Genomic DNA, 21,749 nt, shown 5'->3' with positions numbered 1-21,749 from the left:
GGAGACGCCGCGGGACCAGCGCGCAAGGGCTCGGCACGGAGCTCAGCGCCGGCACCATCCAAGTAAGAGGAGCTGCTGCGGGGCCGGGACCCCCGCCCGCAGCCAGCCAGAGCCGCGGGGGAGGGGGGGGTTTGTGCGGGATGCCCCGCGCCGGGGCTCGGTGCCGTGCGGGAGCGCGGGGCTTGGCGGCGGCGGGAGCGGCGCTGGCGAGCATCCCGCTCCCGCGCATCCCGCATCCCTCCGCTCCCCTCCGCGCCGGGCTGCGCGGGGCTCCGCGGCCAGCGGGGCGTCTCCCGCTTGTCCCCGGTCCCGCCCGCCGCTGCCACTTGTTGTGCGGCGCGGCGCGGAGCAGAGCGGAGCGCGGCCAGCCTCACGCAGCGCAGGGCGGGCGGTGGTTTGCGGGAGGGCGACTGTGGCGGAGTCAGCGAGGGTTTCGGGGTGTTTATTTTTCCGCGTGGGGGCGGCTCAGGGTGTSTGTCCCCTGTCCAGCACTGGGTGTGTGCGCCCGCGGGGTGCGCGGTTGCGTGGGAGCCGCAGAAGTTGCGGGTGAGCCGGGAGCCGGCTGGGAGCGGGGCTGTGCGTGTGCCAGAGCGGCGAAGCGCGGGGGGCTGGCGGGGGAGCACGCCGGGGGCCTTGGCGGGGTGTCCGCGTGGGGTGCGTGTGACACCGGGGTGCGGGAACGCGAGTGGGGTGCGTGTATCTGTGTGCGGTGCCGTGTGTGTGTCAGCGGGGAGTGCGTGCGGGTGAGTGTGTCAGCGGGGAGTGTGTGCGGGTGTGTGTGTCAGCGGGCTGTGCGTGTGACGGTGAGTGTGTCAGCGGGCTGTGCGTGTGACGGTGAGTGTGTCAGCGGGCTCTGTGTGTGTGTGTGCGTGCGGTGAGTGTGTCAGCGGGCTGTGCGTGTGAGGCTGAGTGTGTCAGCGGGCTCTGTGTGTGTATGTGTGTGTGAGTGAGTGTGTCAGCGGGCTGTGCGTGCCTGCGCCGCGGAGGATCTCTCTTTCCCGGTACGCGAGGCTGAGCGCGAAGCCGGTGCCGGCAGAGCGACTCCCGTGGTTTTTCCACGAGCGTCTGTGTGTGTGTGTGTGTGTGTGTGTGTGTGTGCGCGTGTGTTTCTTTGCGTGACTCTGTGCGTGTGCGCGGGGCTGGCGGAGGCGCCTGCGGGAGCGGGGGCTCTGCTCCCCTCCGTGCCCGCAGCCGGAGCCGGCGGCAGCCCGAGCCTCAGCCCGGGCAGCGCCGCGGGGACCGCCGAGCCTCGGCCGCGGCGGCCGGCAGCGGAGCCGGCCTCCATCCTCCCTGCCAGCCGCCGGAGCCGGCCGCAGCGGCTGCCCCGGCTCGCTGCGAGGCCGGGGGGAACCTGTCGCCCTTCCCCAAGGTCCCCCCAACCCTCCGAGCTGCGCCCCCAAAACGGAGCCGCTCCCGCTGTGCCCAGCTCCCAGCGGCCCTGCCKGGGGGTTTCAGGCCCGCGACATTTTTGTTTTCCCCCAGAGCCCCTTTCCAGCCCGGCTGGAGGGTGCTATGGTGGCAGGAGAGGACAGGAGCCCGGAGTGGTGTGGGGGACCCACTGGTTGTAGGATGGGGGCTGCCGCTCTAGGGTGGCTCTGACAGGTCTCTGCCTCGCTGGCTGCCAGAGTTGGAAGGGATGTGGAAGGCAGCAAGAGGAGGGAGGGCCCTGGGCTTTGCCGGGTTTCCATCACTGAGCAGCTCCTCCGGGATGATTTTGGGGTGAAGTTGTTGCCAAGCACGGGGGGCTCCTCCTCRCGGGGTGCTCTGGCTCCGGGCGCTCGGGCCCAGCCTGCAGAAACGCCGAGCAGCCGCAGTGGCAGCCGGAGCTGGAGCAAACCCTGGGACATGCTACAGAATACCCAGGAWTCAGCCCATCCGTGCCTTGGGTGCAGGACTGACCGTCAGTGGCCRTTCTGATCCCTGATCTCCGAGTGGAGCTGGGCTGAGCTGTATGCTGCTTGCTGGGATGTTGCTCCAGCTCCGAGTGTCGGAGCAGGGCTGGGGGGAGCGTGGGGGGGATTAGCACTTGTGTGCTCAGTGCAGGGTTTGGACAGACTTGTAAGCCGTGGCTCTGAGCCACGCAATCAGCCGTTGGAAGCGGGGAGAGGATGGACTTTGGTGCCCATTCCCGAAGCGGTGCTGCCTCCCGTGGAACGGGGCCAGGAGGCTGTGGGAATCACAGGCAGCACAGGCTTGTTCGAGCAGTTGCTTAAATTCTCGGTGCTTTATAACCTCTCTCTCATTAAGGCTTGTTTTTTTTTGGTGGGGATGGCTGAATTCTGTCGGATTTTGCATGCCACTGTCCTCCGAGAGCTTCCCAGTCATGCATTAAGCAGCGTGACTAACGCCTCTCTCATGTGGTTCAGTCTCTCTCACACTCTCCCCGTAGGGAGAATTGTGTGTGCAGAGGAATAGTTGTTTTGGGAGGGGTTTTTATTTTTAAGTGCTCTGTGCTCTGCCAGCAGGTTGGAAAAAGGTGCCTGGCACCAGAGAAGAAAGTGTGGGATGGTCCTTAGATCCCATGGGAAAATAGCCTGGTGCCTTGGACTGGCCCCTGGGAAGCTTCTGTCTCCTGCACAGACGTGCTTGTGGAGGCTTCCACCTCCTCCTCCTCCTCCTCCTCCTCTTCCTCCCCCTCCCCCTCCTCCTCCTCCTCCTCCTCCTCGCACCCAGCTCTGGGCTCTCCCATCTGCGCTGTGTCATTCGCACCCCTGGGTGCCGAGCAGGATTCCTGACCCTGCTGAATCCTTATCCTGCCCAGGGCCCCCTGTGCCTTTCAGCACTGCCCCTCAGGCTGTCAGCCCCTCTCCTCCTCCAGCCCCCCTGCTCTGGAGGGTTCCTTSCTTTACCTGCAGCAATGGGGCTTGRATTYGGACTCCAGTCCYGTTTTTGGAGCAGAAATCCTGGACACCTTTGGGTGACACCGTTCCTCCTCCAGGCTGGCACAGGGCTCCTGGTGTTTCCAGCTGCTGGGCCCTCCCCTCCCGGCTCCCTCAGCCATGTGAGGCATCAGCACTGCCCTGAGACTTTCCCCTTTCCCTAYGATCTTTCACCTCACACCTGGGCTTAGTCAGGATGTGGCTAYGTCACCATCAGCCAGGGCCCAGCCCAGTGCAAACAGGGCAGCAGCAGGCACAGCACCTCTGCCAGCCTGAACATCCTTCAGGAACCCCTTCCTAATCACTGGAGCTGCCCATCATCCCTGTCCTCACTCCCAGCCACCCCCAAAGGGAGCCCAGGGGTGATGGATCACCCTGTGGAGCAGGTGGATGTGGGGGGACTGCTTTGGGTGCACCCCGGGGGTGTGGCAGACATCAGTGTGACCCAGGTGCCAGTACCCCGCACAGGTGACATCACACACATCCGCACACAGCGGCGCCAGGGGCATGCGCACACACGGGCACACGCGTTGTGTGGGGCACACACACGTGCAGAGCACCAGCTCACCCCTGGGGCACGGCCCGGCGCGGGCATGGCTGTGTGTGCAGGCGTGTGACACCTGTGCTCGGGCACAGGGCTGGTGTGTTTGTCCTTTCCTACGGGCACACAGCCATGCTCTGGAGAGGTGCACAGCCTGGGAATGCTCACAGGATGTGTGCAAACCCCTCAAATGCCCCCAGTGCACACCTGGATGTGTGCACATCCCCCAAATGCCCTCAGTGCACACCCCTGGAATGCTCTCAGGATGTGTGCACACCCCTGGAATGCCCCCAGTGCACACCTGGATGTGTGCACACCCCTGGAATGCCCCCAGTGCACACCTGGATGTGTGCACACCCCTGGAATGCCCCCAGTGCACACCCAGCACAGACACACACGTGTGTACACACACTGCTGGTGCTGATGCAGAGATCTGTTGTGTTTCTGCTCAGCTCCTGACCTCCTCCATCCTCGGCCTGCTCCAGGGAAGGAAGAGGTCTGGCTCTCCTCATCCCTTCCTCCTGGAGTCACACCTTCCCGTGCCAGTATGGGCAGCTCTGCACAGCCTCAGCCAGATGGGAATGGCTCTGCTCTGCGCAAAGGAAGGGGCAGGACAAGGGAGCAGAGGCAAGCTTGGCTTCAGGGCCACAGTTTCCTCTCCAGGCACCAAGATGTATTTTTGCTTGGAGGGAGAGCTCATCTCTTCCAAGTCACTTGTCCATGGGGAAGCAGAGGGGTGGAAGGACTGGGAGCTGTTGGCTTGTGGGAAATACCAAGGAGGACAGTACAGGGTGCTCCACTTGCTGCTGATCTGTACAATGCCAGGGTGATCGGGAATTGGGCATTTGCTGTGTGGCACCATGGAGAGGGATGGAGATGGAGYGCTTGGCCATGGAGCRSTTGCTTATCCKTGGGTGCAGAGCACGGAGAGAGGGRGCCATGGCAGCGGAGAGAGGAGGGTGATGCTGTAGGGCCTTGGCAGATGTTTGTGGTTGTTCATTTTAGGGCACTCAGCTGCTGGGTTTTTGGGTGCCAGTGAGCTGTGTTGAACCCCTTCACCCGCACAGCTCAGTAGAAGCTCTGGGGAGCTCCTGGACCCTGGAGGAGGAAAATGTGTGCTGGGAACAGAAACCAAGGCACGGGAAAGCTGGTGGCCAAGCACAGCAGTGATCAGGGGCTTGGTGGCAGGGCAAGTGGCTCGGCACAAGAGGGGCCAGTCTGTGGGGCTGGCGGTGTGCCTGGCGTGGCCTGGGCAGTGTGTGAGCACGGGGAGAAGGTGCCCATGGCGGGGACAGTGGTGCAGGGGTGTCTCTGCAATGCAGGGGGGCAGCGCTCCCGGCACCGCAGCTGCAGCAGCRGGGTGGGCACTGGCGCCGGGTGGGCACCCAGTGCGTGTGTGCCGTGTCCCAGACTGGAGTGGGAGGGAATGGGAAGGAACAGTGTGTCTGCAGCGAGGAAGGGAACGGGAGCTGCTGGCRCAGGGTGTGGGGTTGCCTAGTGACTGTGCAGCGAGGGGGATGCTGTGCTGCCGTTGCAGTGTGCCGGGGCTGGGCACTGCCGGGGGCTGCCTGGGGGGTTCCTGCACTGCAGTGCAGCCTGGGCAGGGGCCCGGTGTCRCTCTGGCTGCCAGGGGCACCGGGGGTGGCAGTGCTCCACATGCAGTGCAGGAGGGATGATGCACAGGGCCCCTGCATCCCTGCAGTGCCGGGTGGGTGGTGCCTCTGCACCTCGCAGTGTGAGGCTGGCAGTGCCACTGTGCTGGCAGTGCAGCAAGGGCACTGCTGTTCTGTCCCTGCCACAGYGCTGCCCCAYGGCCCTGCAGTGCTGGAGGGGTGGCAGCTCTGCAGCCCCGCAWTGGCCCATGGCCCTGCAGTGGTGGAGGGGTGCAGGTCCTGCAGTGAGGCAGTGCCCCACAGCCCTGCACTGCTGGAYGGGTGACATCCCCACAGTGCCCCACGTTCCTGCAGTGCTGGATGGGTGGCAGGCCTGCGTTCCTGCAGTGTCCTGTGTCCCCGAAGTGATGGCTGCTGCTGTTCCTGCAGTGCAGGCAGTGATGGATGGGAGGGAGCTGTGTGCTGGCAGTGCCCCGTGTCCCTGCAGTGCTGGGCTCATGGCAGCCCTGCATCCCTGCAGCATTCCACTGCCCTGCATGTGTGGCAGCCCTGCATCCCTGCAGCGTTCCACGGCCCTGCATGTGTGGCAGCTCGGCATCCCTGCAGTGTCCGGTGTCCCTGGGTGGGTGTCAGCCCTGCTTCCCTACGGGGTCCCATATCCCTGCAGTGCCTGATGGGTGGCAGCCCTGTGTCCCTGCCATGTCCCATGTCCCTGTGGTGCTGGATGGGAGTCAGCCCCCCATCCCACACAGCAGGCAGAGCTCCCGTTTCTGCAGTGCTGGCAGCTGCGTGCAGTGCCTGTGTGTCCCCGCCGTGCGTGGCAGGCAGTGGCCCTGCGCTGGTGGCACACAATGCTCCTGTGTTTGGGTGGTGAGAAGCTGTCTCGGAGCCTGGCCGGCTCCCATCGGGTTGCTGGCAGCAGGCTGCCTGCAGTCCACCCTGTTAGTGTGCCTCGTTGGGTCTAATTACAGTCGGTGTGGTGACGAAGAGGGTGGACAGTGGCAGGAGTGGCTTCCTGCAAGTGACAGGGCTGAGGTTTCAATGACTGGGTTACTCACTCCAGCAGGGCGTTGCAGGAACTCTGCAAGCCAGGACGGGTCCTTTGGGGCACTGGAGCTGCCAGGAGCCCTGGGCTGGGCCAGCCCCAGCAGCCCCTTCTCTTGGGGAGCCGTTCCAGGGCCATGTGTGGCCCCACATGGCGCGGTGGGATGAGCCAGGGAAGCGGGCTGGTCCCTAACCTCCGGTGTCTGTGTCTCCTCCAGCTCCCCTGCGGCGCAGGATGAACCCACTGGCCTCCTGCCTGGGYCTGTGGCTCCTCTGCCAGCTCCCCTCCCTGGCCTCGGGGACACGGGTGGTCTACAAAGTGCAGGAGGAGCAGCCCCCCAACAGCCTCATCGGGAGCCTGGCCTCTGACTACGGCTTGCCGGACATCGGGCACCTCTACAAGCTGGAAGTGGGGGCCCCGTACCTCCGTGTGGATGGCAAGACTGGGGACATCTACACCACAGAGACCTCCATCGACCGTGAGAGCCTGCGGGAGTGCCAGCATCTGATGCCTGGAGAGCCCTGCTTCCTGGAGTTCGAGGTGTCCATCACCAACCTGAACGGGAACGGCAGCCCGCGCCTGCTCGAGGGSCAGATCGAGGTGCTCGACATCAATGACAACACCCCCAACTTCGCCTCGCCTGTCCTCACGCTCTCCATCCCYGAAAACACCAACATCGGGACACTCTTCCCCATCCCCTTGGCCATGGACCGAGACTCGGGCCCCAATGGCGTTGCCTCCTACGAGCTGATGGCTGGTCCGGAGGCACAGGAGCTCTTTGGGCTGCAGGTGGCCGAGGACCAGGACGAAAAGCAGCCTCAGCTGATCGTCATGGGCAACTTGGACCGGGAGCAGTGGGACTCCTAYGATCTGACCATCAAGGTGCAGGATGGGGGGAACCCCCCGCGGGCCAGCAGYGCCCTGCTCCGCATCACCATCCTGGACATGAACGACAATGCRCCCAAGTTCGAGAAGGCCCTGTATGAGGCAGAGCTCTCCGAAAACAGCCCCGTGGGGCACTCTGTCCTCCAGGTGAGTGCAGGGGGATCCCCTCCTTCCTGGCTCCCCTCCTGCCTGGCTGCAGGGACAGCCCAGGGAGCATCAACACGGCCGTTGTTCCTTCAGGGAGAAGGGAGGGTCAGATGGAGGAGCCCATGGTGTCTGGCAGGTCCCTGGGATGTCACACCTGCTCCAGCAGGGTTGGAAAGGATGTGCAGGAAGATGCAGCTGGATCAGGGCAGCAGGACACGGCTGAGGGGCAGCAGTGGGGCTGCAGGGAGCAGGGTTCCGAGTTACTGGGAGGGCTGGGGCCCAAGGGCCACCRGGAGGCTGGCTTGGGTCCAGAGCAGTCTCCGTGCTGCCCACAGACAAGACATAGACCCTTTCATGAGCTGCATTCCCTTGGCTGCTCCATGGAAACTCAGGAGGTGGGGACAGGGAGCATCCCTGCTGCCTGCGTTGGGGCTGGCCATGGCTCCGGGGGTGCCCTGCTGCCTGCAGGAAGCGAGGGCTCTGCTCCGTCTCGGGCAGTGCTGCAAACTGGCCCGGGGAGCCCAGGGGGCTGGATCKTGGTGGATTTGGCTTGGAGGGGGCATTGAGATGATAGTAGTCGACATCTGTTTATCTGCAGCTGCCATCTTAATAAGCGGAGCGCGGCCAGCTCTCATCTGCCTGCTAATTCTGATGTGAATTTTTTAAGAATTCATTTTTCACTGTTAAGAGAATGGGAGTTGGAAGCAGATAAGGGAGCTGCATGGCCGGGAGGAGAATGGGCTGAGACGCCGCTGCTGCCATTGCTCAGCTTTTATCTTTCAGGGGGAAAATGACTTCCGCCTGTTTTGTGAGTGGAGGTAAAAGGTGGAATTTACATTTAACAACTTTCGTTCTCCATCCAAATCTGCTGAGCAAGATAACGGCGGAGCAGCAAATGGTGCAGAGAAGAGGCTGCTCAGAGAGCCGATTAGGGAGGCAAATGTTAGACAAACCTCATCTTCTTTAGAAAGCAAATAATAGGTGTMGAGGCAGGTTTATGGGGATGCAGGGCTCCTGGCGGGCGGGCAGGGATGGACGGTGCCGTGCAGGGCTTAGGCAGCCCCAGTACCTGCCTGGCTGCATCCCTGGGTGCCRCGATGGAGCTGCTGCAGCTCCGCGCATCGCTGCCTCCCTCTCGCCCTCACCTGAGCCAGGCAGCTGCTCCAGCCCCTCCTCGAGGGCACAGCTGGAGCTGTCCCTCCCTGTTGCTGGCTGGGTCTCAGCGGCACGGTTCSGGAGGATTCCCTGCATGCCAGAGCCGGCCGGGAGGGGAGCGCGGCCGACYGGCCCAGCCGGTTTCTCCGGAAGAGCGAGGCAAAGCCTCTGTGCCCGAGGGCGGCTCCCAGCTGCTCTGCCGGTCCCAGGCTCTTTGCCCCACAGTCCTTGGCCCCATAAGAGGAAATCCTGGTTTTTCCCCAGGGAAGGCCACGGCGGTTTGCGGAGGGGTTTGCTCCACCATGCCCTCCTCCATTGTCACCGTTTGTCCCTCTGTCCCCCAGGTGAAAGCCAACGACTCAGACCAGGGTGCCAACGCCGAGATCGACTACTCCTTCCACCAGGCCTCGGACATGGTGCGGCGGCTGCTGCGCCTGGACCGCGCCACGGGGCTCATCACCGTGCAGGGCCCCATCGACCGCGAGGACATCGGCACCCTCAAGTTCTCCGTCATGGCCAAGGACAAGGGYGCCAACCCCAAGAGCGCCCGCACGCAGGTGGTGGTCACCATCAAGGACATGAACGACAATGCGCCCTCCATAGAGATCCGGGGCATAGGGCTGGTCACCCACCAGGATGGCATGGCAAACATCTCGGAGGATGTGCCAGTAGAGACAGCAGTGGCTCTGGTGCAGGTGTCCGACCGAGATGAGGGCGAAAACGCCGTGGTGACCTGCGTGGTGGCTGGTGACGTCCCGTTCCAGCTGCGCCAGGCCAGCGAGACGGGGAGTGACAGCAAGAAGAAATACTTCCTGCAGACCACCACGCCGCTGGACTATGAGTCGGTGAAGGAGTACACGATTGAGATTGTGGCCGTGGACTCAGGGAACCCGCCCCTCTCCAGCACCAACTCCTTGAAGGTGCAGGTGATGGACGTCAATGACAACAARCCGGTCTTCAGCCAGAGCTTCACCGAGGTGGCCTTCCCTGAGAACAAYGAGCCTGATGATCTGGTGATGGAGGTGAGTGCCACTGATGCTGACAGCGGCTCCAACGCCAAGCTGGTTTATTCCCTGGTGACTGACCCCTCCTCCAAGGGCTCCTTCACCATCGACCCTGACTCTGGGGAGATCCGGGTGAAGGCGGTGCTGGACCGAGAGCAGCGGGAACGCTACGAGTTCTTGGTGATGGCGGAAGATAAGGGCAGCCCCAGCCTGACGGGCACAGCATCTGTGGCCATCAACGTCATGGACAGGAATGACAATGACCCCAAGTTCATGCTGAGCGGCTACAACTTCTCGGTGATGGAGAACATGCCGCCCCTCAGCCCTGTGGGCATGGTGACGGTCATCGATGCTGACAAAGGAGAAAATGCCCGGATCCAACTGTCGGTGGAGCAAGACAATGGRGATTTTGTCATCCAAAATGGCACTGGCACCATCCTCTCCAGCATCTCTTTYGACCGGGAGCAGCAGAGCACCTACACCTTCCGACTCAAGGCGGTGGACGGTGGGGATCCCCCCAGATCTGCCTATGTGGGAGTGACCATCAATGTCTTGGATGAGAACGACAATGCCCCCTTCATCACTTCCCCCTCCAATGCCACCTACAAGCACATCCTGCCCCACACCAGCCCCGGCCAGCAGGTGAGCAAGGTCAAGGCAGAGGACATCGACTCGGGCATCAACGCCGAGCTGATCTACAGCATCACAGGAGGCAACCCCTTCGAGCTCTTCCAGATCTCCCCGCAGAGCGGAGACATCACCCTGGAGAAGGAGATCCTGCGCAAGCACCACGGCCTGCACCGTCTGGTGGTGCGTGTCAACGACAAGGGCAAGCCCTCGCGGCACGGCACGGCCCTGGTGCACTTCTATGTCAACGAGACGCTGGCCAACCGCACGCTGCTGGACACGCTGGTGGGACACAGCCTGGACACCCCACTGGACATCGACATCGCCGGCGACCCCGAGTACGAGCGCAGCAAGCAGCGGAGCAACATCCTCTTTGGGGTCATCGCCGGCATCGTGGCCGTCACCCTGGTCATCGTGCTGGTGGTCCTGGTGCGCTACTGCCGGCAGCGTGAGGCCAAGAGCGGCTACCAGGCGGGCAAGAAGGAGACCAAGGACCTGTACGCGCCCAAGCAGGCCAGCAAGAGTGGCAAGAGCAAGGGCAAGGTGAAGAAGAGCAAGTCTCCCAAGCCGCCCAAGCCCACGGAGGACGAGGAGGAGACGGGGCTGCAGAAATCRCTCAAGTTCAACCTCATGAACGACTCCGTCAGTGACAGCCCCCGGATCCACCTGCCCCTCAAYTACCCTCCGGGCAGCCCAGACCTGGGCCGCCACTACCGCTCCAACTCGCCGCTGCCCTCCATCCAGCTGCAGCCTCAGTCACCCTCCGCCTCCAAGAAGCACCAAGTGGTGCAGGACCTGCCGGCCACCAACACCTTTGTTGGCACCGGGGACAACAACTCGACGGGCTCCGAGCAGTACTCGGACTACAGCTACCGCACCAACCCCCAGAAATACACCAATAAGCAGGTAGGAGAGCTCATCCTGAGGCCAGCAGCGGCCCCGCCGCTGCACCGGGGAGCCATCTGGACAGAGGTGTGGGAGTGAGCGTGGACTGGCCCTCAGCCCTGCATGTGTGGCCCGGGGGGCTGGCGTTGGACTACCCCGGAGCCGAGCCACGGAGCCTGGGCATGGGGCAGGGAGGGGATGGAGAYGGTGTAGGGGGAGCCAAAAACTGTCGGAGCCCTTGTCAGAGTGCCCGGGGCTGGGTCCTGGTGGCGCTGCCTGGGTGACGGTGACGCGAAGGGCGCTGCATGTGTGTGCCTCTGCATGAGGGGCTTGGGGCAGGGAATGCCAACCCCCTCTGGGGACCAACTAACTCTGAGAGCACCRAGGAGGGCAATGCCCACSCTCCCAACCCTCCCTCTGCTTGGGCTGGCTCGTGGGGAGGAGGGACTGGTCGTGCCCCTGGCTCAGCCAGGCTSCAGCCCTGCCCTGCTCYAGGGAGCAGCTGGGAAGGCTCTGGCCTCGCTGTTGCCAGCCCGGCTCTGCTGGTGCGGCTGAACCTGCCACCATCCCTGCGCCAGGGCACCTCAAAGGGAGCTCTGTGTCCGCTGCGGCTGCCTGGGCAGGTGGGGCTGGGYGGAGGAGCAAAGCTCTGCCTTTTTCCCAGGCTCAGGCTCTGGCTTCCCCCAGGCTCAGGCCCTCTGCCACAGCCAGCACGGTGAATTCTGGGCTTCCCTTAGTGCCAGAGCTGGGCCCGGGGCTGTGGCTCAGCGGGAGAGGGGCAGYGGTTCCTGGTGGCCTGGGAATGGCCCGGCCATGCGGCGGGGCTGGGGCTGTGCTGGGGGARAGGGGCACCGGGGTCTCTGCTGCGGTCGGGTCACTGCTCTTGGTGTCGCCGGGGGGTTCTCTGCGTGCGGGCAGGGCGGAGGCAGGTCTTGGCTGCTCGCTGGTGTGCACTGGAGCTTGGAGCTGAGCCACGAGGTCGTGGGCTGAGCGCGGAGCTTGCAGGACCCTCTTTCTCGGGCTGTCCGGCCACTTAGGAGCTTGCACCACGTTTCTGCTTTGGCAGCTCTGTCCTTAACCAGCCAGGGAGGGAGAGGGGGAGCGAGTGCCTGTGGCTTTGCCTTCTTYCTGGGGCCCCATGGGTGAGGACCACCCGCTCCCCCCCTGCTGTACCCCTGTGCCCCATGAGACCCCTGCCCCCTTCTTTGTACCCCRGTGAGCGGCAGGCTGGGCTCCTGCCGTGGGGCTGAGCTCAGCTGCCCTGTTGGATTTGACTTCAATAAAGTTTTCTATTTTTGACCGCTTGTGCCTTATTTTCCCTGCTGYCCCTGAAGAGGCTCTCACTCCCAGCAATTTCCCAGGCATATTTTCCATGCCATCGGCCACTGGAGCACTCGGGCCCTGCGGAGGCCAGAAGTGATGCTCACGTGGGCTGCYCATCTCCACAAACCCTCCACCAAACCCCAGTGTGCCCAATCCTCATGGTGCCGACCYTTCATCCCCAGGCTGGCATCTCCCATGTCCAGGCCCTCTAAGGATGTTCCTCTCACGTTCCAAACACGGGTACAAACACACACACACAAGGACATGTGTGGATATGGATGCAGTCCGAGCCACAGACCAGCCCGCCYGACCTTTTTCCACCCCAGCTTCTCCTGGTTGATCCCCACATCCTCTTGAGCCACACCCACGTCCCAAAGCCAGAGCGTGGCAGAGCAGATCCCTGAGCCTGGCTAGCGTGACCCAAATCCCGCCAGCACGGGCTGGCAGCCGCCTGCTCCCGCCCGCCGCAGTGCTGCAACGAGGGCGCACGCCGCTGCAGATGGAGCCTTGGCGTGTCAGCAGCACCCGGATCCTGGCGCTCCCCCACCCTCCGAGGTGATGGGAAGGAGAGGTTATCCCAGGAAGTCTTGCTGGAGCTGGATGGTCCTGCTCCCCATGCAGATGGCCCTGAGTGGGATTTCCTGGCAGGATGGATGAGGGTGATGCCAATGCTCAGGGTCTTGTCTCCAGCTGTTTGGAGAATGGACGGATCCTGGTAGATTAGCCCAGCATCCCCCTCCCACCATCCAACCACCCCATCTCAGGGACCCCYTCCCTGGCCACTCGTTCCTGTTTCTTCTGGTGTTTCTTCCCAACTGGGACATCCACGCCTGCTCCTGTCACACCAGCTCACCTCTCCCCCAGGGCTCCCCTGGCCGCACCAGGCTGCCGGGGCAGAGGAGCTCTGGCGCTGGGAGAGATTAGATCAGCCGGGGAAACCAGTGGTTCTGGCTTCGGTGGTTTGAGCCCTGTGCCAGCCTTGGCTCTCACAGCCTCCTCGTTTGTTTTGCTAACAGCATAAGGTTTTATCTTGAACCATCCAGGAAGTGTCTGGGCCTCCTGGGCAGGCAGGGCTGGGACCCGCGGGGAGATTTGATGGCTGCAGAGGAGGAAAGGAGACACCAGCAACCACCTCYATAAGTGCTCCCCGCGGGGCTGGGCAGGGCAGTCTGGGGGCTTGGCTCAGCCCTGCTATCTGCTACCCTTTGGGAACTTTCTGAGACAAGTTTCCCTTCCTTCCCTGTCCTCAGCAGCTCTTTGATGAACCCGGGGTGAGAATGCAGGCGCTGGCGTGGGGAGCGGCTCTTTCTTCTGCCTGGCTCCCAGGCTCCATCCTTTTTTTACCGGGTGGGGCTATTCTACATCCTTTTTCAAGACTGCCCCGGGTCCTCCCAGCCCCCCACCACCCGGGAAGGCGGCTGGAGTGGTGTGAACTTGAGCGAGCTCAGCAGAGGCTCCTGCACCWGCCCGCGGGCTCGGAGCGCGGTGCAGCATTAATTACTCTCTGCGGGGGGGAGGAGAGGAATATTGTAGCTGTAATGGACAGAAATGAAATCGTCTTGTTTGAGAATTTAGCTCCCAGTCTCCATAAATTGCAGGTTTAGGTGCTGGCAGATGTCTGGGAAAGTCTCCCACTGTCCTGGGTCAGTGGGTTTTCTCAAGGTCGTTCGCGTGGAATGAGCTGATAAATGGATCCAGCAAGGAGCTGCAGATGGAGCTGAGGGTTCATGGGGGACCTGCCCTGCTTTTCCCCWGTTTCAGAGTCGCTGTGCTGGGAGCTGTTCCTCAGCACTGGGAATCAGCTCCTGCTCCCGGGATCAGCTGGGCTTGGGTCAGATCTGGCTCTGCCGGGCTGAGATCGAATGGGTGAGGCGTCGCTGAGGTCCCAGGGGTGCAGACCCCTGGATCTGCTGGGAAGAGTGGCTGTGCCAAAACAGGCAGCCTGTGAGCATCAGGGGGTGCCTGGGGGAGCTGCAGGGGTGAGGAGCGAGTTGGACACCGTGCTGGGGCATTGGTGAGGGTGCTGAGGGCACCACGGGCGAGGCAGGAAGGTGCGGTGACCTGGCAGGTCTGTGCTGGGGACCTGATGGCAGGGAGTGACAGCACCGTGGGGTGTTTGGGACTTCAAAATAAAGGGTTTCAGCCACGGGAGACGAGCAGCCCCGTGGTACAGCCTGAGCCAGCGTGGGTGTGCGCAGGCAGTGGTGACAGCGGGGTGTACCCAGCCCGCACCCTGTGCGTGGGAGGTGACAGCAGGGCGCTCACAGCCAGCACCCCATGGAGGTGGCAGGGAGGGGAGTGCAGTCTCTGTGACAGGACACGCGTACAGGCTGTGTAGGGAATKCAGGGGGTGCAGTCAGAGTGTCCCTGGGGGAAGGTGGCACAGGGCAGGGTAMAACCCCTGTCCCCAAGGAGATGGCAGTGGGGGCTGTGCAGCCTGGACATGGCGGGAGGTGGCACTGGGGGTGCACAGCCCCAGGGGGAGGGGACACAAGGCTGTGCACAGGCTGTGCTGTGGGGAGGGTGGCAGTGGGGTGCACAYAGCCCTGGTGACARCAGGTGACAGCAGGGGTGCTCAGCCTCGGGCAGGTGATGACTCCTCTGTGTGTCTGCAAGGAGATGGTGGCACTCACTGTCCCCAACCCACTGAGGAGGTCTTTGGGTCTCGCCTGCCAGGCAGTCTCTGGCCCCACCAGCATTGGGGACCTCGTTCTTCTGGGTCACCCAGCCTGTGCTCCTTGCCTGGGGGTCCCCACCTGGGGCTGGGTGACAGCACTGCCSAGTTCCCCTCTTGCCATTCCTCCCYGCATCTCATTCCTCCTGCCCTCCTCCTCCTGTCCCTTCTCATAGCCTCAGCCTCTCCCCTGCCTGATTCCCTTGGGGCCAGCCCTGGCCTTTCCTAGTTGGGATCTGGGGAACTGCTCCTTTCCCCCCGAGCCTCCCCTCTTCTTTCCCGGCCATGTCTGCTTCTCTCCCCACTCTCTCCTGATCYCTCCCTTCACCCTGGCTTTCCCCASTCCCTCCTGACTGCGCTGGCCCCAGCACAGAGGGATGCTGAGCCCTCCCAGCACAAGGCTGAGCCCCTGGCTGGCTGTGCCGGCCGAGCTGTGGATCCTGTGGGATGAAAGCCCTGGCTGTGTGTGCGGCCGCCCGCTCCAAGGCTCCCTGATTGATATTCGCGGCACCGCTCTGCCCGCTCGGCCGGGCTCTCAGCTGCAGTGCTGTTCCCTGGAGCAGGGCCCAGCCCTGCAGGCTGCTTCACCCGACACCCAGACCCTGGGGCAGAACCCGGGGCTGGGGATGGGTGTGTCCCCGTGGTCCCTGGGTGTCCCCGTAGTCCCTTGGTGTCCCCGTGGTCCCTGGGTGTCCCTGTGGTCTCTGGGTGTCCCCGTGGTCCCTTGGTGTCCCCATGGTCCCTGGGTGTCCCCGTGGTCCCTGGGTGTCCCCAGGCACGCAGTGACCCCTCAGCCTGGGGGGTCCAGGGGCTGTGGATGGGGTGAAGCACCAAGGGTGGGATGCAGCTGGAGGGGGTGGAGGTGGGGTGTTCCCGGGTGGGGACAGAGCTGGGATGTTCTGCGATGTTCTGGGATGGGATGGGATGTTCTGGGATGGGATGGAAGGAGGTTGCAGTAATGAGAGGGTGTGGGATGTAGGGCAGGCTGGGGAGGGTATTTGGAGTGAACAAGGGCTGAGGAACATCTGGAGCAAAGGGCAACGAGTGGTGGGATTGTGACAGGGGCTGGGAGGGCAGCCCTGGGAGCCGTGGGACAGCAGCAAAGGGGTGGCTGCGGTGCTCTGGTGTCCCTGGGGCTGGTGACCAGCTGGACCCCCAGCACGAATGTCCCCAAGTGGGGCTGTGTCAGGGCGGGTTACAGGACCTCCTTAGTGGTTTGTGGGGTGTGGGACACTCAGCCCTGGTGGTGCCCTGGCAAATCTCCCTCTGACCAGCACATCCTTTGGAATGCTGAGCCCTGTGCCAGSCTMACATCTCCTTCCTCCCCCTCCACCMCCRTCCCCACACAGCCCTGTCCTGTGGGAGCACCTGCTAGGAGCCCTGGGCACAGCCCATGCCCAGGGCACAGCTCTGCTCCCAGGCCAGCCCAGCTGCCATTGCACAACCCAGCTCTGCTCCYGGGAGGAACCAAGATGGTCAGTGGAGATTATTGCAAAAGAGGCTCTTCTTGCCATGCCCTGATCCTTCAGTGCCCCAGAAAGCACAGCTGAGGCACAGCAGGGTTGAACAGGGCTGAGGAGGTCACCCCTGGCATTTTGGTGCCCGTTTTCTTGTCGCCTCTGACTATGGCTGCAGCATCCACCGGTCCAACCTGGGTGAAGCTCAGCCTTGGCTTCACCTTGGGGAGTCAGATTTGCAGCTCAGACTCTCTCAGCTTCCCCCCAGCAGGTTGATCTTGCATTTTGCCTTGACCCTTTCTGTAGTTCAAGGAGGGTTGTAAGAAGGGTGGAGAGACTTTTTATACAGGCAGAGAGTGATAGGACAAGGGGGAACTGTTTTAAATTAAAAGAGGAGAGATTGAGATGAGATACTGGGAAGGAATTCCTCCCTGGGAGAGTGGGGAAGCCCTGGCACAGGGTGCCCAGAGAAGCTGTGGCTGCCCCTGGATCCCTGGCAGTGCCCAAGGCCAGGTTGGACAGGGCTTGGAGCAGCCTGGGACAGTGGAAGGTGTCCCTTCCCATGGAATGGGATGAGCTTTGAGGTCCCTTCCAACCCAAACCATTCCATGATTCTGACTTTCTGACCTGTTCTGGAGGTCTCTGCACCCTGGAGGACCTTCTCTCCATATCCCACCAGCAGTAAGGGCTTCTTTACTCAGTGTGATTCCCAGTTCAACCCCGTGGCTGAGTGCACAAGAGGAAGAGGAGGTCAGGCAGAGGAGCAGAGAGAAAACAACTCCTCCAGATCCCTTAGAAAACATTCCTGGTTGTTTTGCATCAATGCCTTGTGTGGTGGAAGCTGTTTACTGCCTCAGCCCTTCAGCTGCTGGCAGAGAAGCGTGGGTGGGTTTGTGGTGGCAGCGTGGGCTGTGACCTGCCAGGAGAGCACGAGAAAGCTCCACCACCTCATCATTCCCATCCTTCTGGCACTCACAGCCTGGCCTTGTGGGTCCTGCCCAGAGATCCCYGCAGATGCCCCTTTCCCAGGATGTAAACATCCTTCTCAGCCCCTCCCGGCTTGCCAAACACCCGCTCTGATCTCCCATCTGCACATGGCACCGGGAGGCTGGCACGTTCCATCAAAGCCAGGATCTGTCCTTCGGGGTGGGCAGCGAAYCCCCATCTCTCACAGGGAGCTGATCCTGCTCCGGAGCTGTCGGAGCAGCCTGTCCTGATTCAGCTCCTTGGAGACATCTTGAAAGGCCCGAGCAACCTGAAAGCCTGGAGCTGTTTTGCTCCCACTTGGCCTGGTTTTCACATCCTCGCAGCTCCCCCGTGCTCGGCAGCAGCTGCCGGGGATGCTCCGGCAGAGATCAGCCCTGCTGGGGRCACCTCTTGGCTGAGCTCTGGCCTGAGCTCCTGCTGGAAGTGTCCTGCTGGAGTGATGGGGGATGTGCCTCTCACATTGATCCATTCATCTTGCTGCTCCTTCAGCAAAAGCACTCGAGCCCCGTGGAAAGCCGTGGGAAGCAGAATCAGTGTTTCAGATGTGTGAAGAGCCCTTCGTTCTCATTCAGGCTGGGCAAGACCTTTCGGGCTGTTGTGATTCCAGGCACTGCAAGTGCCTGGAGGAGCTTGGGTGGGTTTTTCTCCAAGGATTTCAAGTGAATCAGTTTATTAKGGACCATCAGGGTGCCTCTTGACCAGAGAGCTCAGAAATCTTTGCTAATGTGCAGGAAATTTGTTTGGATCTGGTTTGGCCAAGGATGTGACAGCAATCCAGGGATTCAGGGAGCTCATCCATCCCGGGGGTCCTGTGCTGGTGGGAATGGTAATTAGAGCAGTACAGGGAAGATAAGTGGTCCTAAGAACCCTTCCTATGACCTGTCCTACCTGTTTGCTGTCTCCAGAGGAAGGTTTGTCTCACCCAGTATCACTCTTCATCGGGAGGTGCAGACCACTGAAGGGAGGGCTCTGCCCATCTCTGTGGCCTGTGGGTGCCCAGGCCTCGGGAACAGACACAATTCCATAGGCAAACAGGAAAAGTTGCTGCTCTTTGCCCATGGAAATAGAGCTGACTGCAAAACAGGTTTGCCCTCAGAGGAAAAWTTTCAATTTGGAAGCAAATCAGCAGGAATTGACAGTTTTCCCCTATTTCCCAAGTCAATCAGAATATATATTATATATAAATATATTTTTTTCCTAGTGATTTCTAAAGGCGTGATTCTGACTGACCTTTTTGAGTTGAGCTCCGTAATTAATCCTTGGCTGGAGTCCTTAAGTGAAAGGTACCTTTGCAAGAGCATCATTTTTTCATTTTCACGTGTCAGCAAAGATCTCCCCCCCTGCCCCAACCCTGAAACAAGGAGCTCGCTTGAATAATGATCTGATTTCGGCAAATTGACAGGTTTTCTGTGGAAGGGCTTCCGTGGAAGCATTCCTGGTTATCTCTGGGGTTTTTTGTAATAAAGTCCTGAGTCTACATCTTCGGCCCCCCTCCTCTCTCCAGAGCCTTCGGTGCTCCCTGTCAGCTCCACTGGGTGCGACTGGGAGCCAGATTAGCTCATTATTTTCCCAGCATTATTTTCCCACTCTGCAGCTGTTGGGTTCCTTGAGGGTTTTATTCAAGTGTTGCTCCCAGTCCTGGAAGCTTTTTCTCCCGGGGATCTTCAGATGGTTTTAAAGTAATTATGAGACCTCCTGCTGCATCCAGGGCAATTTCCACTCCACACCAACCACCTCCAGAATAGCTCCATTATCAGCTGGATAGTGACAGACATTTCAGGACAGCGCAGCCAGGCCAATTTAGACATCATTCCACAAAGATTATGACCCCTTTCGATTTTCCCATTCACCCTGGCGATGATTTATTTCCATATTTTCCTCGCCCGCCTTCATTTCACCCAAAGAAAAGCCAAATGGCACCTCCTGGATGGGCTCAGAGCTGGGATAGGCTGGGGGTTAGGCAGGCTCTGTCCCCAGGCTGCCTAAATGGGTTTCTAATTGCGTTAGATCTTGCTCTGAGTTAGATAAATTCGATCTGACCAGGCAGGTTGGCACYGGGCTTTGGCGGCTTCTTTGAGCATCATGCAAATTTCAGGAGGCTTCAGGGCACCTATGTGGAGTCAGCCCGCATTTTCCCTGGATTTATTCATTAAATAGTGCCTCGGGAGCTGATGTCCATTTGAGGCTGGCTGCTCTGCTATCATTATTTCGGCAGGACTTGGAGACTGGCTCTGCTGACTGCAAGGTCAGCACTCGCTAATTGTCAGCTGAGCTGCCCCTTAGAAMGGGGAGCAGGTGCTTTTTGGGGCAGCACCTGGGTTTGGGAGCCGGGATTCCGTGGGTTCCTGCGTGTCTTTCCTCTGGTTGTGGATCCCTTCCCTGGTACTTCGTCAGCGGGGAAAGAGCTGAAGGGTCATTGGGTTCTTGTGGGATTTGTGCCACCACACAAGACCCCATGAGCACCGTGGAGAAGAGCTGTCACCTCGTGGCTGATGTGCCCTGTGGGACCCCAGTGGCTGCGGTGGGGTGACCCCAATAAAGTGTMACAGATCACAGGGCTGGGCCTTCAACTGTGCTGGTGCTCCTGCCCAGAATTGTCAGGGTTCTTTGGAGAGAACACCRTCAGAGACGAAATTTTGGGAGGGTCTGAAAAAGAGAATCCTTTGGGGGGATTCAGAGGGAATCCTTTGAATAAAGGATGGGTCTCTTGCAGTTGTGCACAGACCACACCTTTGCTTGGAGATGGGTCCATCTGTCCCCCTGCCGTGTCCAGAGCAGGCAGAGCCCGTGAGACCTGACCCCATGCTCTCAATTCCTTTCTGGGAATGCAGATGTGGTGTGGCTGGAGAACTCCTGGAGGACCCCCTGGCCACCAAGGGCAGGAGCAGAGGGTAACTGTAATGCCAGGGGGTGACACCAAGCCGGGGCTGAYACACCAACCCTGTCCCTCAGGGCACTGCTGTGCCAGGAAACGCCCTGAGCTCTTCACATCACTTCAGAGTGAGTGCAGAACGGGCAGTGGTGCTCCTGGCGGGCTTCTCCTCCAAAAATCACCACAGTGGCTGGACAATGAGCTGCTGAGGGGTCACAGAAAAGGATGGGAAGAGCTGTCCCAGCTCCATGCTCGCCCCAGCACAGCATAGCACAGCACAGCAGCACTCGTGGCTCAGAGGAGCTGTGAAATGGTCGGCTCAGTGACGAGCCGAGCCCGTGTCCTGTTTCCTGGAGCTCCAGCCTTGCCCTGGCTGGTTTTGGCAATTTGGCTCCAGCTTTCCTCGAGGCTTGCCCTGGTTTCCATGGACATARCATTCCCCTCAGCCTCCTGCTCCGAAGACTGTGCTGCTCTGCGATGGAGCCCCGCTCCTCTCCAGGCAGAGCAAAGGATTCCCAATTCTCGTCCCGGGGTTCGTTCACAGCACGGCCCCTGGGTTTATCTCTTCCTCCCCGTTTCAGGGATGTTGCAGCGCTCCAGGTTGGTCTGTAAAGGAGAGGGGATCATGAATCCGTGTGAAGTTGAGTAACTCCCGCCCCACAATGGCTCCCTTGTCGCTTATTTTGATATTCCGGGCGCTGGCGCTGACATTGCCTTTCACTCCCGGCCCTGTGAGTTGCTGCATTGTGGCGGCTGTTGGGGAAGCAGCTCCTTTGGCAGCTGCCTGAAAGGAGCTTCTGGCGTGTGGGGAGAGGGCAGGAGCCTCTGGAAGCTGCCAGGGGAGCCCGGGAGCCGCGATCCTGCGCTGGGATCGGCAGCCAGCCGGTTAAAGAGGGCTGGATTTGGTTAAAGAGGGCTGGATTTGGTTAAAGAGGGCTGGATTTTCCCCTCGGCGCCCGGGGAGGGGGAGCAGGGTGGCTCCTCTCCGTTCCTGCCAGCAGGAAAAGGGTGCCCGGGGCGGATTTTCTGGTTTCCTCTGTGAACAATGGGATTTCTCCTGCCGCTCGGTCCCTGCCCTCTGCACAGGGGTGACCCTGTGGGGTTTGTGGGGACGGTGACGCCCCACATTCCTGTTCCCTCCTGGTGCTGCTCTTGTTTGGGCTGAGTTTGTTTTCCCTGGGTTTAGCAAAGAGGATCTGCCCGGTGCCGGTCCTGGTGGGAGCTGGAGATATCTGAAGGAAGGGAAGAGGCCGGAGGGAGCAGAGGGGCTGAGGAGTGGGGGGGTCCCTTTAGCCCCATCCAACATCCCTGAGTGGGAATCCTCATGGAATAATTAAGATTGGGAAAGATGTCCRAGATCATCAAGCTTTGATGTCTCTSCCCTTCATTCCTTGAACACCTCCAGGGATGGTGATTCCACCACCCTCCTTCCAATGCCTGGCCATCTTTTCCATGAAGAAATTTCTCCCAGTATAATTTTTCCTGTCGTGCCCCCATGGCAGAGGACATCATCAGCACAGGCAGGGGTTGGTGCTGGGGTGTTTGGGGTGTGCAGTTAGGACTGGGCAGGTCAGGGACAGCCCATGAAAATTCCTCTCCAAAACAAGTTCCTGCTACTGCCAGACGAGCCCCAAAACTGCAGCTGTGGGTTTGGG

At 61.1% G+C, this 21,749-nt stretch overlaps 1 protein-coding gene across 5 annotated transcripts in view; it reads left to right on the top strand.

Moving 5' to 3' along the window:
* The window catches only part of PCDH1 (protocadherin 1), a 55,577-nt gene that overhangs the window by 1,260 nt on the left and 32,568 nt on the right, over positions 1 to 21,749 (top strand). For 3 of the 5 annotated variants that reach the window (XM_057384346.1, XM_057384347.1, XM_057384348.1), the window contains exons 1-3: positions 126 to 546; positions 6,296 to 7,110; positions 8,610 to 10,802. In XM_057384346.1, the coding sequence (XP_057240329.1) occupies positions 141 to 546; positions 6,296 to 7,110; positions 8,610 to 10,802 (3,414 nt within the window). In that variant the 5' untranslated portion in view covers positions 126 to 140. Of the gene's footprint in view, positions 1 to 6; positions 63 to 125; positions 547 to 6,295; positions 7,111 to 8,609; positions 10,803 to 21,749 lie in introns of those variants that run through there. The other 2 variants (XM_057384349.1, XM_057384350.1) reach the window with 2 other exon arrangements.

The sequence above is a fragment of the Malurus melanocephalus genome, unplaced genomic scaffold (assembly GCF_030028575.1).
Source record: "Malurus melanocephalus ecotype Western Australia unplaced genomic scaffold, MMel_1.1 scaffold_703, whole genome shotgun sequence".
In the NCBI taxonomy this organism is placed as follows: domain Eukaryota; kingdom Metazoa; phylum Chordata; class Aves; order Passeriformes; family Maluridae; genus Malurus; species Malurus melanocephalus.
Note: the sequence above shows the minus strand (reverse complement) of the source record. Positions and strands in the feature narration are given on the sequence as shown.